The 14816-nt window shown below is 37.1% G+C and overlaps 1 protein-coding gene across 2 annotated transcripts in view; it reads right to left on the reverse strand.

Annotated features, from left to right (window-relative positions):
• The window catches only part of RELN (reelin), a 516825-nt gene that overhangs the window by 435903 nt on the left and 66106 nt on the right, over window positions 1-14816 (reverse strand). For both annotated transcript variants that reach the window (XM_073009223.1, XM_007982474.3), the window contains exon 2: window positions 11679-11789. In XM_073009223.1, the coding sequence (XP_072865324.1) occupies window positions 11679-11789 (111 nt within the window). The remainder of the gene's footprint in view (window positions 1-11678; window positions 11790-14816) is intronic.

Raw genomic sequence — 14816 nt, forward strand, 5'->3', positions numbered from 1 at the left:
TAGAAAACAGCATTTCTTATCAGCAAAGACCCATGATTCCTAAGTGGTGTTGTTGTTGTTGTTTTTTCAGTTCGTATTTAAGAAAGAGAAAAGTATTCCTGATTCTGTTTTTATCTGGTGAGGGATAAGGCTTCATTTACAGAAACTTATGTTCCAGAATTCTTAAACTTTGGCACATGAGAACGTATCCCATGTAATGACCTCCTGCTGTGTTCCTGTTTGTTCTCTCTCAGTCATCAGGGCAAATGTCTGCTTTAATAAGAGAAATAAGGTTATGCTTTGCTAAGACAGAAGAAACATTTCACAAATACATTTTTACCACTAACAGGCAAAATTACAACAATATTTTCAAAAATCATAACTTATAAAGCTTAGTGGCAACTTCTAACAGAATCTGCTCAAAAGTGTACATTTCGTTTTTGTTTTTGATATGATTATACATGTCTCCTATATATGATTTATATACATCTCAATTTTCTATATGATTCTGAGCATATTCATTTGAACAGATATAAGAGAAAGGAACTAGAACTGCTCGTACTTAGGGATACGTTTTTAAAGTATCTACAATGGTTTCTGGGTACATATCTTTTTTTTTTAAGTTCCGGAATACATGTGCAGAATGTGCAGGTTTGTTACATAGGTATATAAGTGCCACAGTGGTTTGCTGCACCTATCAACCTGTCATCTAGGTTTTAAGCTCCACGTACATTAGCTATTTTTCCTAATGCTCTCCCTACCTTCACTCCCCACCCCCAAAAGGCCCGAGTGTGTGTTGTTCCCCTCCCTGTGTTCATGTATTCTCATTTGTTCAACTCCCACTTATGAGTGAGAACATGCAGTGTTTGGTTTTCTATTCCTGTGTTAGTTTGCTAAGGATAATGGCTTCCAGCTTCATCTATGTCCCTGCAAAGGACATGATCTCATTCCTTTTTATGGCTGCACAGTATTCCATGGTGTATATGTACCACATTTTCTTTACCTAGTCTATCACTGATGGGCTTTTGGGCTGGTTCCATGTCTTTGCTATCATACATAGTGCTGCAATAAACATACATGTGCATGTGTCTTCATAGAATGATTTATATCCCTTTGGGTATATATCCAGTAATGGGATTGTTGGGTCAAAAGGTATTTCTGGTTCTAGATCCTTGAGGAATCGCCACACTGTCTTCCACAATGGTTGAACCAATTTACATTCCCACCAACAGTGTAAAAGCGTTCCTATTTCTCCACAGCCTCACCAGCATCTACTGTTTCTTGACTTTACATATCTTATCAGGACTAAATTCCTCTTTCTATGATCTGTGAAGTGTTCAGAGAAAACTGACATGAAAATTTTATTAAGGAGTTAGGAAATGGATGAGTCTCATGTGGAATATGTGTTTTTGTTTGCCTAAAGGAAAGAAAACAAGTGACTTAATTACTTTTTAACAAACACTTATCCTTTTCAATTTTATGAGAAATTATATGAGAAAGGTGCTGAAGTTAAAGCAAGGGATCGCACCTTCATACAAGGGAATCTTCCTTAATCATCTCAACTGACATAATATTAGAATATATTACCAAGAAATTATAGACTTATTTCTGGAAAGAAGATGAAATAAAAACTGGAAAGAGAAGAAATAAGAACTTAATAATGTATCATTAAGACACCAATATGCTGCAAGATATGAGGTTGGACTGGGCAATCCCTTGAAGTTCTTTCTTTTTTTTTTTTTTTTTTTTTTTTTTTTTTTTGATAGAGAGTCTTGCTTTGTCACCCAGGCTGGAGTGCAGTGGTGCAATCTCTGCTCACTGCAACCTCCGCCTCCCTGGTTCAATTGATTCTCCTGTCTCAGCCTCCTGAGTAGCTGGGACTACAGACATGTGCCACCACACCTGGTTAATTTTTATATTTTTAGTAGAGACAGGGTTTCGCCATATTGGCCAGGCTAGTCTTGAACTCCTGACCGCAAGTGTTCCACCCACCTCACCCTCCCAAAGTGCTGGGATTACAGGCATGAGCCACTGCTTCCTGCCCTCTATTTTCTTAATTCTACAGAAGATACTTAATCACTGTCCTACCTGTAAATATTGGTGTCTGCCACCTCCAGGACAGAAATGGACAAAGCGGTAGCCAGGATGATCAATTTCCCCATGATCTCTTTTCATAAGATTAACATATATTTGTAGAGTTTTAAATGCATGTATAGATGTGTACACATACAGGGACACATATAGATTTAGAAATATCCTCAACTTAAAGACAGTAATATTCTCCTCCCAACTTGCCACCCCACCTGGCCCAGTCTATACCCAAACACTTGTGTAGACACATGCATTTACTAAGAGCAGCTCAAATACCTTAGAATCCTCGAAGATTGTTATTGGTTTATTCATCCAGTAAATATTTATTGAGCACTTGATATGTGCCATGGGAGTGAAGATGACCAGGTTATCTCTTTGTCTTCAAAGAGGTTTAAAGGTTTTTAAACAAGCAAATTTGGTAGCTTGTTAAAAGTGACTGGTGGAGGTCGGAGAAGACAGAGAAGCACAGAGGAGGGAGTGGAGAGTTCCACGGAGTTAGGGGAAGGGAGGAGCAGAGGGGAAGGGTTCTAAAGTTTTAATAGAGGAGGCGAGTAGGGAAGAGGGCCCTAAAAGATGATAGAGGGTTTGCCCCGGAGACAGAGCCAGAAAGAATTCCAAGGGCCACAAGCAAGGGCAATAGAGGTTTAAAACAGCTGGAATTTTGAAGCTGTGTGTGGGTTATTTTAATTGATGCAAGGGGGTATATGTGCTTATGTGGCGGGAGTAGGTGTCTGAAAAGAGACTGAGAAGAGGTGTGAGAAAGGACAGCAGGGTTAGAGCAGAGAGGGCCTTTTCTCAGTCAAGGTTCTTTGGGTGATAATAAAAATCAAGTCAAGCTGGCTTGGGCTGCAAGGGGAGTTTAATGAGAGGCTGCAGGGCTCAGTCTGAATTACAGCTCTGCAACTCCCTAAGCAAGCATAACCTCGAGCAAGTTACTTACGCTCTTTGTGCCTTGGGTTCCTTATCCATAAAATAAGGAGAATTGTAGAATATGTTTTTAGGATGAAAAGAGTTAATATCTGCAACACACCTGGCAGATAGCCGGTGCTTGATAACATTAGCTATGTTTATTGTTTCTTAGAACCCCCAAATACCTGAGCCTGATGAAAAGCAAGCCTAAAAGAGGAGCCTGGAAAGCTCTGGTACTTCAGGCAGCATTCTGACTCTCTCTCCCCTCTCTCTGCTCATGATTCCTCTGAGCCATGATGGAGCATGGCTGCCCATAGCTCCTGAATGTTTACATGTTCCTTGGATTCTGCTCATAGAGTTAGACTGGAATTGACATGTCTCAGTTCCTAACTCCTGTGCTAGTATATTTGACTTAGCTTGGCTTTTGTATCTTATGGTTTAAACTAAGGCCAAAAGGTTAGGGTAAAAACATGATACAGTGGCCTATCTCTCCTGAGCGGCAGAAAAGGAGGGCAGAGGAGAAATCTGTCTTGATTTCTAAGCATAACTATTTTCACATCTGAACCACAGAACAGGCTAAGCAATTTTAATCTTTAGAGGTTTTGAGCCACGGATGAATATCTAAGGAATGCGGTGATCCTACTGCTTTGTATCCTCCTTAAACTTTTTTTTTCCTATTTACACAGCCCTAATTCCTTTTAAGAATCTGGTAACTGCTGAATATCTATCCACTAAACAAAATAAGACATATCCATACAATGGAATATTATTCATCTATAAAAAGAAATGAAGCAGTGATATACGTTATGCCAGGATAAACCTTGAAAACATGTTAAGTAAAAAAAAGCTAGGCACAGCCAGGTGCAGTGGCTCATGCCTATAATCCCAGCACTTTGGGAGGCTGAGGCAGGCAGATCACGAGGTCAGGAGACTGAGACCATCCCAGCCAATGTGGTGAAACCGTGTCTCTACTAAAAATACAAAAATTAGCTGGGTATGGTGGTGTGCATCTGTAGTCCCAGCTACTTGGGAGGCTGAGGCAGGAGAACTGCTTGAACCTGGGAGGCGGAGGTTGCAGTAGAGTTGAGATGCGCCACTGCACTCCAGCCTGGGCAATAAGAGCAAGGCTCCATCAAAAAAAAAAAAAAAAAAAAAAAAAAAACAGGCACAAAAGGCTACATGCTATATGGTTCCACTTAAATGAAATGTCCAGAATAAGCAAATCCATAGAGACAGAAAGCAGATTGGTGGTCGCCTAGGGGCTGAGGGGAGAAGAGAGTGAATGCTAATGGGTACAGGGCTTCTTTTGTAGGTGAATAGCTTTCTGGAATTAGTGATGTTAGTTGTACAATCTTGTGAATATACTGCAAATTACTGAAATACAGTCTTTAAAATGGTAAGTTTTATAGTATATAAATTACAGCTTTAAAAGAATATCTGAGAACTGGATAAGATGCCAGAAAGCTTGGTTTTATTCTTTTTATAAAAAATTTGTATTTTATTTTTAAATTTTAAGTTCTGGGATACAGAACATGCAGATTTGTTACATAGGTATACGTGTGCCACGGTGGTTTGCTGCACCTATCAACCCTTCATTTAGGTTTTAAACCCTGCATGTATTAGGTATTCGTACTAATGTTCTCCTTCACCTTGCTCCCTTACCCCCGCAACAGGCCCCAGTGTGTGATGTTCCTTTCCCTGCATCCATGTGTTCTCATTGTTCTACTCCCACTTATGAGTGAGAATATGAGGTGAACACCTGGTTTTATCCTCACACTTACACTATGTCCTGCAACAGTCATCACTGGCCTTCCCAAGCATTGCTTCCTTGAATATACACTGGGGATGGGTGCTGAGCCAGGCTCTAAGGGAGGTCCATTCCAGCTCTAAACTCTGTGGGTAAGAAACTGAGTGCAGCTCCCCAGAATTAAAGTGAACTTCTCAAACCCCTGCCACTGGAACAATCTTCTCATTCTATTGCCCTTCTCAGAGAAAGGATTCTTACTTCATTCCGAGTCTTTAAATACCTATTTTTAGAGCAGATAACATATACTAGGTATTTGAACTGATAATCTCATTTAATGCATCCAACAGCTTTATGAACTGGGCACCATGGTTATTCTTGGTTTACAAATGCAGACACGGAGGTAAGTATGTTGCCCAAGTTAGCAAGAAGCAGGGCTGGGCATGGAACCTGAGCTGCCTAACTCCAGAATTCATGTACTGAGCCACTGCGTTGAACTGACTTTTTCTACTAATTCCTCCACCTTGGCTCAAGTCTCATGCCCTTGAACATCTGCTTTAACAATTTATTGGTTAATTAATTCAATAGCTTTATATTTGTCATGCTCACTATTTTAATAAGTGATTATTTTCAAGTTAGCTATTTGGAAGTTGGGAAATATCCCTGAATTATTTATCATATGTCAAATATAAACTAGATAAAATTATTTCTTAATGAAGGTAAGAATGGAATACTCAAATGGAATGAATAAAGACCAAATTTAAGTTAATATCTTATTAAAAGGACAAATTAATGGCAATTTCATCTCTTGTCAGCTCTGCTCTTTGTACCATTGGCTAGAGTAATTTGTTTAATTAATCTGAAGTCTTCTTGTTAATTACAGATCATTTACCATACCCAATAAAAGATTGTGCCTTTGAATTCCTCAAGTATGCTTAAATTGCATTTACTTCTGTGTTTCTTTGTAAAGAGGCAGACAAAATAAATTTAGCCAGGTTATTCTAAGTCAAATATTAGCTTAATTTAGGCTAGTAAATAAGTACCACTACTTACACAATACTCTATTTAATGAAATTGTGAATGGTTGTCCCTCTTCATGAATATTAAGCCCTAAATATGTTCATGCATTCATAATGTATGTCTCATAGTCACACAGACAAGACACCTAAGATTCAACTGCTGCTAATGCCCTGGGGAGTAAAGATCTTGATGATAATCAGTAAATCTGTAATAGGTTCTACTTAGTCTTAACATGAAGGATAATGAAAAGTTATCATACATAGACCCTGCATTTCTATTTTCAGTGAAAAATAAAACAAAATAGTAAAAACTTCATCCTGGCAATGAAACATTAACATAAAATCTAAAATTACTAATGAAGTGCAATTTTTATTAACTAGTGACTAATACAAGATTTACTAAAGTTTGAAGTTTTTCTTAAAATATGTAAATAATTCACTCGGGAGGCTGAGGCAGGAGACTTGTTTGAACCTGGGAGGTGGAGGTTATAGTGAGCTGAGACTGCACCACTGCACTCCAGTCTGGGTAACAAAGCAAGACTGTCTCAAAAACAAACAAACTATATATACATACACACACACACACACACATATTATATATAATATATATTTAAATAATTTACTTTGTAATTATACTCCTATCCCTAAGGTGTCAAATCACATTGAAAATAATCAGATAATGAAGTTAAAAATTTCTAATACTGTGTTTGAAAGATAGTGTTGAAAATACTAGTTTTATGTTAATTGCTTAATCTCCATTAAAAATATGACATGAATAACTGAATGTTTAAGAGAAAAAAATTACAAAGAAAAAATTCCTACACCTGTTCACTACATTCCCCCACAACTTGGATTTAATCAAATTTTGTCATTTTAAAGTTTTCTTTTTCTTTTTCTTTTTTTTTTTTTTTTTTTGAGACAGAATCTTGCACTGTTGCACAGGCTGGAGTACAATGGTGTAACCTTGGCTCACTGCAACCTCCACCTGCCAGGTTCAAGCAATTCTCCTGACTCAGCCTCCCGAGTAGCTGGGATTACAGGTGCCTGCCACCATTCCTGGCTAATTTTTTGTATTTTTAGTAGAGATGGGGTTTCACTATGCTGGCCAGGCTGGTCTCGAACTCCTGACCTTGCGATCCACCCCTCCCTCGGCCTCCCAAAGTGCTGGGATTACAGGCAAGAGCCACGGCGCAAAGCCTTTTAAGCATTTTTTAACTTAAATGATTAGATCTAGGATTCCTAATTATTACAGAATAAATAAATGAAGCACGTAGAAAATTACAAGAGTTTACGTAAAAAAGTACTGTAATGGCTGATGTATTAGCTAAGCAAGATTATCTAGGAAGTACAAAGACCTTAATTTATGGAAGGTCTAACAATTTGAAATTTGGCTGTATTCAACAGACTTGTAAATCTGATTCTCAGGTTTCAGAGCCAGAATATAAAAAATTGGGTAAAATCTCTAGCTTTTAGAACCAGAATTCTAAATCTTGAGTAAATGCATTTCAGCCCTGGAAAAGGAATAATTTTGTATGAAAGGATATTCAAATAACCCTTCATTGAGCGACCACAATGAGCCCTGAAGATTTACATGATTGAGCTGGAATTCAAAGCCAAAGACAAGAGAGAAGCATTTTTTTTTTCTGGGATGCACAAAGAGATATCCATAATTAAACATCACACTTCCCAAGGGCAGCATGTTTTCTTATATTGACAAGTAAAATGAGGTATTTCAAATCAGGCATTGCTGGCTTACAGTCATCTTTTGCATAGCTATTGTCTTAACGTATTTCTGGCTATTAGGCATTTGTCTATTTTTGGTCAGTGAGGCATGCATGCTAAAGAATTCTGGCTTTGCATAAAAAGCTGTAGTAATGTTAGTGGAATTACATTTCTATAGCAATATCTTAAGTATAATTATGGACATTTTGGCTAGTCACACACACATTTTATATTCAAAGAAGAGTAGCTGTAACTTTAGTGTAATTAGTACAATTAAAATAACTACTACAAATAGGAAAAAAAAAAACTTTCAAAAGTACCTATTTAGACTCAACTAAATGCTTTACTTTGCCTTATTTGTCACAGCTAGTTAAACATATTGCACATTAATCCTATGATATGTTGGGGAAATGCCAAATTAACCACATTTGCTTAACATTCCATCAAAAAAGTCAGAGACTAATGATAGATTATGTATTCAATAACTCTTTTGTTCTAGGTCAAAAAATGCCACATTACTTTAGCCTGATACTACCATAACTATTAACTACCAAAAAGCAGCAATATTTAGAAATTATACCTTCTAAAATTGTCCTCTACTTTCCTACCTGCACCCTAATCAGATTAAATCTTTAGTTTTGTTTTCAACTTGTAAAGAATATGTTAAACTTAGATCAAATACCCAAAAAATTAATGTGCTTTTTTTCAAAAGTGACCATTTTATTTAAAAAGACATTTTAACTCCTGCTTTCCATTCTAAACATTATTCATGAAAATTAACTTTGTTATATAATATCCAGGCATATTATTAAAATTTATTTGTAAAGTTATTTACTACTATCACATAAATACACATAAAATTATTTGGATATTGTCAGAACTTAATAAAAGATCTCACCTATCTATACATCCATATAAAACACATATCCTATAAAAATGCAAAGGATCTAGTGTACGACCTGAGCTATGGAAGTCACCAATGGGCTCTGCCCAAGCTCAGAAGCCTCTTTGGACCATTAAGCCAATGATACACGGTTGGCTGTGAGAGGAAGGCAAGGTGCAATTTAGGCTCATCAAAATACATTTTAATGTCAAGTACAAACTGACTTTTTACAGCTTTCAAAGTTACCACAGGAAGTGTCTTGAAGACCAAGTTTCTTAAATAATTTGTAATAATTTTATTCTTAGTTCGTTTGCCTTACTAGCTAAAATCTGAGGCAATATGATACATGCATTTCACATGTTCTTTCAAAATGTGCTTACAACACACTTATGAATGATCTTTAATGATTTTCCTTATGTAAAGCTCCCGCACTGACAAATGATAATTCCTTAATTCAGCCAAGTGTCCTCAAATCATCTCAACCTACATATCTCAGATTAATTACATTTCAGAACTTTTTTTTTTTTTTTTTTTTTTTTTTTTTTGCCCCCCACAGGACGTGTTTATAAGCCTTGGACTAAGGAAATTGTCTGCTTCAGTTGCCAAGATTATAATTTGGAAAAGCTCATTTTATTGAGTGTTTTTTATGTGCTAATGGCTTTACATAAATCACTTCCTCCTTTAATTATCAGGGCCACCCACCATCTTATGAAGAAGGTAACCTTATCATCATTTCATATATGAGAAAATTAAGCTTAGAGAGGTTAAACGACTTGGCTGAGGCACACAACTAATAAGAGATGAATACTGGATCTACAAGCAGGCCAATGTGATTCAAAGCCTCAACTCTTATCCCCCCACATCTGACTCCTTCTTGTTGCCCATCCCAGATCCCAGCCCGTACCTTGGACACCTTACACGCCTTGCCCTATCAGAATCTTTAACCACAGAACAATCTTTCTGAATCCACTACTGGGCTCTAGAGTTTGTTCTCCATAATGACCTCAGAGTGATCTCTTTAAAATGAAAGGCTGGTGGAGTAACTCCTCAGCCTAAAACCCTCAACACCTTTCCTTTCACTTAGGATAAAGGTCCCAAACTTACAATATCCTGAATGGTCTGGCTCTGGTCTCCTATCTAGCTGTATCCCTTTCCCTCTTGATTCCAGGTCCAGCCACTCCAAGGTTTTCTTTCAGTTCCTAGAACATAGCCAGCCTCTTCCCACCTGTGGCCTTTGCACCTGCTATTCCTTCTTTTGGGTATGCTGTGCCCCACCATCCACAGACCTTCAGTTAATAATCTCTACTGCTTCATACTCCACTCAAATACCATTTCCTCAGGAACACCTTTCCAAATTACATCACACTTTACTCAAGACTGGATCTAGTTTCTCTGTCATACCCTTTCCCAGCACTCAGTATACTTCTTTGTCAACCCCTAGCAAGGTTTGCTATGGCATATTTACACAATCATTTAATCAACATCTGTCTTTCCACTAGAACGGAAGTCCTCACACTTTAACATGGGTCGACATCACCTAGAGTGTTTATTTCAAAAAATGATCACAGGATCCTACCTCTGGAGTTTCTGTTTCACCGTGTCTGAAGTGAGGTCTAGAACCCTGCAGTTACTACTTTCCAGGTGATGCTGATGACTGGACTGGGCACTGATCTAGTACAGTGGTTCTCAACCCTGGATAAACATTAGAATCACCTGGAGAGCTTTAAAATTTACCAGTGCCCACGCCCTCACCCCCAAAGGTTTTCATTTAATTGGGCTAGGCTGCAGCCCAGAAGGTCTTATTCCAAATATTGCATACTTATACTAAAAAAGTATTTGTTTACCTAAAATTCAATTTTAACAGTGTCTGGTATTTTTACTTACTAAATCTGATGACTCTACTTATGAGTCCTGCTGTAACAAAACAGTATATAATATACTTATGCACTTATATTTTATATATATTATAAAATATATATAATATAGCATATAATATACTTATGCACTTATATGTTATATATAACATGTTATATATGTAACATATATGTTATATGTGTTATGTTATATATGATATATGTTACATATATATTATATACATTGCAGATATAATATATATTACACATATATATGAGACTATGACCTGACCCTTTCTCTCTGCAGAGCAGAAAAAGGGTGGGACTAAATAAGTGGAATTTGTAGACCTAAGAGGACATTTTTCCCCTGAGGTTTGGACCTTAGAAGTAGTTACCAACAGACTGTGAAATCTAACCTGGGATCTTTTTAACATAGAGCAAATTCTCAATGTGAAATCATTTAAAATGATGACGGAATGACTTCGCGGTTTCCTTAAGCTGTAGGCTGTGGACCTCATCTTGGGCAAGCAGTGACAATGCAGCATCAACACTGTTGCTCTGACATCAGCCGATGAGTCTCCTGGGCAGGGCTACTGCTGGGACTCGGCACTTCATATATCAGAAGGAAGTAGAAAATTATTTGTTTGATAAACATCACAGAAAAAAAAAATGTTGAACACATAACTTTGTGTCTGATAATGCAATTATATCCTTCTGACATCTGTGGACGAAGTCCTGTGTAGTCTTCCAATTTCGGAGTAAGATCAGTGGTTTCATAACCTACATAAACTGATATATTAAGTTTGAATTTTTGATGCTGTGAAGGATCTACTTAATCCCAGTCTGGCATGTTTAACAGCATTATGAGTAAACTAGAGATTCCTAAGTTGAGACTCCTCTGAGATTAATGGACATCACGTGATCTTCTGTTTCGCTACATAAGTAACCTGCCAGGTCTCTGATTTAAGGACATCCAAATATTTTAAATATTAAACAGGATTCTTCTATGAATACTCATAAAACTCGATAATTTTATCAAATATTGCTATCTTCTGCTTTATACAACATTCGCTTGCCAGATTTAACATGACGCTTTTCACTAACCACAATATTTTAAGAACTGTTTAAGAGAACAGATTACCGAATGATTGCATGGGCATCAGAGCAAATTCCAGCAACCTACGTAATAGAATATGGAAATTTACATGAACCCCAGAGAACCAAGTACAGTTGTGGCAGTGGAGGGTGAGAATGATAGAAAGTTCATCACACCAAGATCAAGGTTACCTGCACATTTACATGACTTATTTCAATTCACCCAACTTCAAGCAAACACACGCAAAAACAAAACACTTCAGATTATTTTCTTGGAAGTAATAAAGGTCTAACATTGTTAAAACAGATACTTTAAAACATAAGACCTACGACTGTATAAAATACCCCCAAATTTCTTTTTTTTTTTGGTCAGAATAGCTTACCAAATCCAAAAGCACTGGAACCTCCAATGCTCTGTGATGCCTGAACACTTGTAGATGTGTACAGTCCTGTCACCAGCAAGCCGTCAAAGAAGGTGCTTGTTGAAATTGTCACTGAAATGTAAGAAAGAAAAAAAACTCAATACAGTCAGAATAACACAATATATTTCTGAAGTGTCAGACACTGTCAAAACAATCTTTACTCATTAACCAATTATTTTCATACTATACCTAGTTGGTATTTTTTGTATGAGAAATTACAGCAGAGCGTAAAGAAGCTCGGAACTCCAGTGTCTACAATTGCTGGTCCTAAATTTAGAACATCAGTCCTACTTTCTGCATTCATTTACACATATCCTATGTGAACAATCATCTGAAAATAATATAATATTGAATAGATGGTTTCCCCACCTCCACTACCACGCCTGAAGGCAGTCAAAGACTCAAAGGCATTGCTGGAGTTCTGGCATTATGATGAAATGCTTTTTTTTTTTTTTTAAAGTATTTCATACTGTGGGAAACAACTGTACATCGGCTGAAAGAAGAACAGTAAGATGAACCACATTTCTTATTGTGAGCCCACATTTCATAGATGAGTTCCCTGAAGTTTTCCAACAAAAGCAGACTAATTTGCATGAAGACAGCCAGACTTTTTCCTCTTGTGAAAAAGAAAGGAAGATCACTGCATGCTTTAAGTTTTAGAACAAAGTCTAGAAGAGGAGTGGTTTCATAACCATAAAATCAGGACATTGCTGGGAAGAAAAGGATCAAATTAAATGTATATGTATGCTACTCAGGCTTGGCTTCTTCAAATTGTATCTTGCTCACCACCCTAAAAACTCATCATAATTTCCTGCTTGACATAACATTTTCTCCTGCATAGGTTTTTTAAGATTGAGATGATGCCATTTGTAGGAAGCAGCCAAGGGAAGGTAATAACATTATTTAGGTAGTGCACAGTACAAGGTTGTCATCATCCTTGGTGGCAATAAGGAGAATGACCAAAGTCACATTAACTTTAATGAGCATGTTTAAATTAAACTCCAGAAAATCCGGTGAACAGAGCTAAATGGTCTGAAACATCCACATTATAAAGTGTAAAACAAGACACATATCAATAGAATAGCCTGACATCATGCTACTACCACAATGGTATGGGGGATTGGAATAAATCACCTTCTCATTCTTTGATAAGAAATAATAGCTAATATCTTTTAGTGCTGGCAAGTCAACCACTCAGCTGGGCACTCAGGTAGTAGTTTACATATATTATCTCATTTAATTGTCAAAACATACCTATAAGAGGGGTACTATTATTATTTCCAGCATACAAAAGAAGAATGTATAGACCAGAGCCATTAAGAACCTGGCCCAGGATCATCTGATACCATCTAAAATGTTTTGATGCTGTCTATATGGACATTTCCTGTTTCTTCTTTGCTCCCCTCAGATCCCAAAGTGGCAAAGTAACCATGGTCAAACTCCATCAAGGCAGGCATCTCAAGTATTTTGTTCACTGATCTACCTCAAGTCTCTAGAATAATTTACGGTACTCTTCAGTGCTCAATATTTAGTGAATTATTAATGAATAATTTATTCATATAAAAGTAGTAAAAGCTTATTTTATCTTTAGCTTGTTTCCAGAGGAAAAGTACGTTATGAATCCTAGACTTTATACATCAGATGAGCCCCACTTGGAAAAGCCACATGGAAAAAAAGAAGACAGAGAAAACCTGGCTATTTAAATAAGTAAAATGCTTTCCAGAGTGCAAGACAGATCAATGCAGAGAGAAACTGACTAAAAGACCAGCCAAAGACATTTTTTAAAAGGCATAACTATGCATAAATTTTATCAGATGCTGTATGCTTACACAAATCATCTAAAGAAAAAAAAATACTTGTTTGAAATGAATTGCTTATAATCTGCTTGCTAGAGTTCAGAATTTTTTAAGGAAAAAATGATATTTGCCTTTGGAAAAATGCTACTCTTTTGACAGCAGAATAAGCATTCCTTTTCCTCGTTTAAGCAAATGTGATGCATAATCCATATGTGAACTGGTAATCGGTCTTCTTTTTTTTTTTTTTTTTTTTTAAGGAAAGAAGAGGAAATGTTGCCCAGACTCTCATGGGATTTAAGGCATATCTTTCTGGTCACCAGGCTTCCACTTACTCAGGAAGATAATAGGTCCAATCTCTGTATGTAAAAACCACTGGACATAGTGTAGATTCTCTGTTAGCATGCAGACCATTTCAGAATGTCTGCAGCCCACGTTTTCACTGACTGGAACACTGGTGATGAACCCATGAGCAGTATAAAGGAGCATACTGAAAACTTCACACCAAGGAACTTCGACTTTGAAACTGTCAGGAACACCCTTCTCTCCACCCCCTTTCTTTTCCTTTCACCGAAATGCTTCCACTTATCTCTACTTGCAGCCCTGGGTTAATCTGCCAGTTTCCTGTGACATCAGCCCCTGCAGTTTTCGGTTGTCACATGAGGCCCTCTCCCCCCAAGTTCTCCCTTTGGTGTCTTCCTGATTCCTTTCTATCAAGCTATGTGACTCCGTACGTGCACCAGCTCTAATCTTTCCTCTGTGCCCTGACTTGACTTTCTTTCCTCTAATTTCACTGGACTCACTTTTCAAGCACTATTTTAGCTTCTCTAGTCTTAACTCATCACTTACATCCACAACCTGGTGCCATCCAGGCAACTGGAATGGTTCTTGAAAGCGGAAAAGTGATTTATGGTAAGTTAAAGGGAAATTTTACCATGCACAGAAATAATATGGTACATGATTTTAAAAACTGAGGTTCACACTTGTGAATGTAAAATTATTTTAATATGTACATGAACTAGAAGGAAACTTATAACTTTCATGGTCAACAATTTGGCCCATTGGTGAAGTTGATTAAAGACAGAGAAAAAACTGCTGTCTACTATTTAAAATTAACAAGCTCTCCATGAATCATAGGATTATCCATGTGTGTAGATCCAGATACATTCATTTGAAGAACGTAAAATACACTAATTCCCACTACAGATATTTTTGCAGTTTTCTGATACTCCGATTCATAATGTTATGGTTCCAAGCTGCACAGTTTAAAATGTTCCATAGCGATTGTCACCTTAAAATGTTTCCT

Source organism: Chlorocebus sabaeus, chromosome 21 (genome assembly GCF_047675955.1).
Source record: "Chlorocebus sabaeus isolate Y175 chromosome 21, mChlSab1.0.hap1, whole genome shotgun sequence".
NCBI lineage: Eukaryota > Metazoa > Chordata > Mammalia > Primates > Cercopithecidae > Chlorocebus > Chlorocebus sabaeus.